The following is a 3829-nucleotide window of genomic DNA, read 5'->3' as shown; positions in this document are numbered from 1 at the left end:
TATTTAATATTTGTAAATTAAAATTTACATATTTAAAAATTATATAAGTTATGAATATTTAACAATTTAAAGTCTTAAAAGGCATATGACTTTGATAGGATATTTTTATAAGTTGGGTGATTATCCAAGGAATTTATTCGGCGAAATGATGTATAGAAAGGTGGCAAAAGAATAATCACAAAGTTGAAAAGGACTTCTAGAGATTTCTCAAAATTTATGGCTTTTAAAAATAGGAATTTTTTAAACCCCTTCTTTTTTTCTTTTTCTTTTACCAATAAATTAAACCCACTTTCGAGTTCCGACAAGTATAAATTATCAATAATTCCGTTTCCACCCACATTATTGCTCCCTCCACCATACCCCAATTTCCACTCTTTATTCAAATCCACTAAAAACAAATTCTTCATTCACAAACAAAACATCGTAAAAGAATTCCTCAAATCCCAATACAATAGAAATGAGAGAAATCCTACATATACAAGGTGGTCAATGTGGCAACCAAATAGGTGCCAAATTCTGGGAAGTAATATGTGATGAACATGGCATTGACCAAACAGGAAGATACAACGGCGACTCCGATCTTCAGCTAGAACGAATCAACGTTTATTATAACGAAGCAAGTGGCGGCCGTTATGTTCCACGTGCTGTTTTAATGGACCTTGAACCTGGTACTATGGATTCTGTACGGTCCGGCCCGTTTGGTCAGATCTTTCGGCCCGATAACTTTGTTTTTGGTCAATCGGGTGCTGGTAATAATTGGGCTAAAGGACATTATACGGAAGGAGCTGAGTTGATTGATGCTGTTCTTGATGTTGTCCGGAAAGAGGCTGAGAATTGTGATTGTTTGCAAGGTTGTTTGTTTTTAATTTTTTTTTTTTTTGCTTTTTTGTTTTTTGTGTTGATAAGCTGGATAGAGACGAAGGGTTGATAAAACTGTTAGAAGATATAATTAAGTAAATATAAGTGTGATTTTGATAACGACTTAAACTTTTAGATAAGATTGTTCCATGTTTCAACAAAAACGAGCCCTATATAGATTGAAATGAATACTGAGGATGCATATACCCGACCTCAATAAATTTGGGATTAACCGTTAAATTTAGTAATTTGTGCAATTTAATTTTTGGGTTTTTGCTGGAAGTATCGAATGGTTTTTGGGTATGTTGATTGATCGATAAATATGTTAGAATTTTCATTGATACCATTGATATGTTATCTGAAATTTGTTACATTTTTTACGTGTTGAATTTTGGAAATACAAAGATTTTGATTTGAGTTTGGAGGAAGTTGGGATTGAAATATGGGGTTGATATGATTCTGTTTGATCTAGTATTTTTATTGTTGATTTTGAGGTCACTCATTTGCCTTCTTTTGGTGTTTATAAGTTCATTTCTTTATATAATTTCCCTGTCATGTTGTGCTAATGGTTACAGGCAGATATGGAGTTAAACTTTGAGTGGCTCAATTTTTATGTTCCTCACCGCTAAACCCAAAATTTTGCAATTATGGGTTCAGATTTTAATATTTATTTGTATTTTAATGATTTTCACACATATATATATATATATATGCTTTGTGTAAGAGATAATGGTTCAGTTGAGCTCGTTGATTGTATATATGGTTCACACATATATATATCTACTTTGACGTGCAGGATTCCAAGTATGTCATTCTTTGGGTGGAGGAACAGGATCTGGTATGGGCACCCTTCTCATTTCCAAGATCAGAGAGGAGTATCCAGACCGAATGATGTTGACATTCTCGGTCTTTCCTTCTCCTAAAGTATCTGATACAGTTGTTGAGCCATACAATGCAACCCTTTCCGTTCATCAGCTCGTAGAAAATGCAGACGAATGCATGGTTTTGGACAATGAGGCGCTTTATGATATTTGTTTCCGTACATTGAAGCTTTCAACTCCCACATGTAAGTCTGATGACGTGTGTTGGCTGCTACTTTTTCTGCTGAATTGAGAACCAGATAGGAATTAGACATATCAGATAAAATTTTCCACCTCTTATTTCTAACATGTGAACTTCACTTGTCGCACATCTCCTTTTTCTGTAGGTAGGTATACGTGATTAAATAATTATAGCTGCAGGTTAACTCCTTATGTATTTACTTGTGAATCACTAATTTTGTGGTGGACTTGAGAATTTAGTGCCCTCTCCCAAAGGAAACTTTGGCATTTAAAGGCACCTGGGAACAAGCACATGATAAGATGCTAACTTGTTTTTTTGGGGGGGTGGGGGGGTGGGGGGGTGGGGGACTGGGTGCTTGATACATCCCACTAGCACATGTAACTTGTAACTCTGCCCGCTAAGGCTTTGTGGATGAGAAGAACACCCAGTGTTTTTTTTTTCTCTATTGGAATTTGAACCCTCATCTCGTCAGGCCTTTCCCATTGCATTGTCCACTAGCCTACTGTCGTTGATGCAAAAAAGATAGGTGTTCTTATTGTACACAATTGGTTTTCTTTGATGCTTATTTCTTTCTTGCACCATTTTTGCTGAACAAATGATCCAATTTAATGAATTAACTTCATTCTACCATGCCGCAGTTGGTGATCTTAACCATCTTATTTCTGCCACCATGAGTGGTGTCACATGCTGCCTTCGGTTCCCTGGACAGTTAAATTCTGACCTACGGAAACTTGCTGTTAACCTTATTCCGTTCCCGCGTCTCCACTTCTTTATGGTTGGGTTTGCTCCACTGACCTCTAGAGGCTCCCAGCAGTATCGCGCGCTCACAGTCCCTGAACTAACACAGCAAATGTGGGATGCCAAGAACATGATGTGTGCTGCCGACCCTCGTCATGGTCGTTATCTAACTGCCTCTGCCATGTTCCGTGGTAAGATGAGTACTAAGGAGGTTGATGAGCAGATGCTTAACGTCCAAAACAAGAATTCATCATACTTTGTCGAGTGGATTCCCAACAATGTCAAATCCAGTGTATGCGATATCCCACCCAAGGGTCTGAAGATGGCTTCAACCTTTATTGGAAATTCAACGGCTATTCAGGAGATGTTCAGGCGGGTGAGCGAGCAGTTCACAGCAATGTTTAGGCGCAAGGCTTTCTTGCATTGGTACACCGGTGAAGGAATGGACGAGATGGAATTCACCGAGGCTGAGAGTAACATGAATGACCTCGTGGCCGAGTACCAGCAATACCAGGATGCAACCGCTGATGACGAGGAATACGAAGAGGAAGAAGAGGACGTTGCCGCCTAAGGTATCTTTGAGTTCCTTCAGTTTGTCTAAAGCTTGCGATTTTTTGGCTTTCTGATGGATGCGTGGCTTTTCATCTGTGTGATGGACTAAGTAGATTGACCATTAATCGCTGTGATCTACTTATCGGTGTTTATTTACATTGATTTGTGATTATGGTTCAGTCAGTGCGAAGTGTGAAGTATGAGTGTTTGTCAAATGTTCTTGATTGTAAAGAAAGCAATATGGTATATATACACTTCTTTGTTTCATAAATTTTGTTCAACTTTACCTTGATGAGATGGAGAAATATATAGGTAGTGTTTGGTACAAAAACCCATTTTACTCTTATCCTTAATTTCATTTGTGGTTCCTTTACTTTCTGGATAATGCGTTTGGTTAGCACCTTTGCTGAATTAATTGGTTTCTTCAGCGTGGGGAAAAAGATAACGTCATGCATGCAACAAAATAAAGACCAAAGACCAAAGCAACGTTTCCTTTCTGCGATTCAACTTTGCCATTGTCATGTCTACAAAACAAAACAAAAAATGAAAAACGTGACTTGCGCATCAGATAATAAGGTAATTGGAGGTAAATATTAGGATAAACGTTAATTTGTAACCA

General features: G+C 37.7%; 1 protein-coding gene across 1 annotated transcript; it reads left to right on the top strand.

Moving 5' to 3' along the window:
* Positions 1-215: 215 nt before the first annotated feature.
* Positions 216-3541, top strand: LOC107816149 (tubulin beta-7 chain). Its single transcript, XM_016641837.2, has 3 exons — positions 216-851; positions 1655-1924; positions 2559-3541. Exons 1-3 carry the CDS (start codon positions 458-460, stop codon positions 3227-3229), a joined length of 1335 nt encoding a protein of 444 aa, XP_016497323.1. The 5' UTR covers positions 216-457; the 3' UTR covers positions 3230-3541.
* Positions 3542-3829: the final 288 nt, after the last annotated feature.

This window comes from Nicotiana tabacum, chromosome 3 (genome assembly GCF_000715075.1).
Source record: "Nicotiana tabacum cultivar K326 chromosome 3, ASM71507v2, whole genome shotgun sequence".
Taxonomy (NCBI): Eukaryota; Viridiplantae; Streptophyta; class Magnoliopsida; order Solanales; family Solanaceae; genus Nicotiana; species Nicotiana tabacum.
This window is presented reverse-complemented; position numbering and strand designations above follow the sequence as displayed.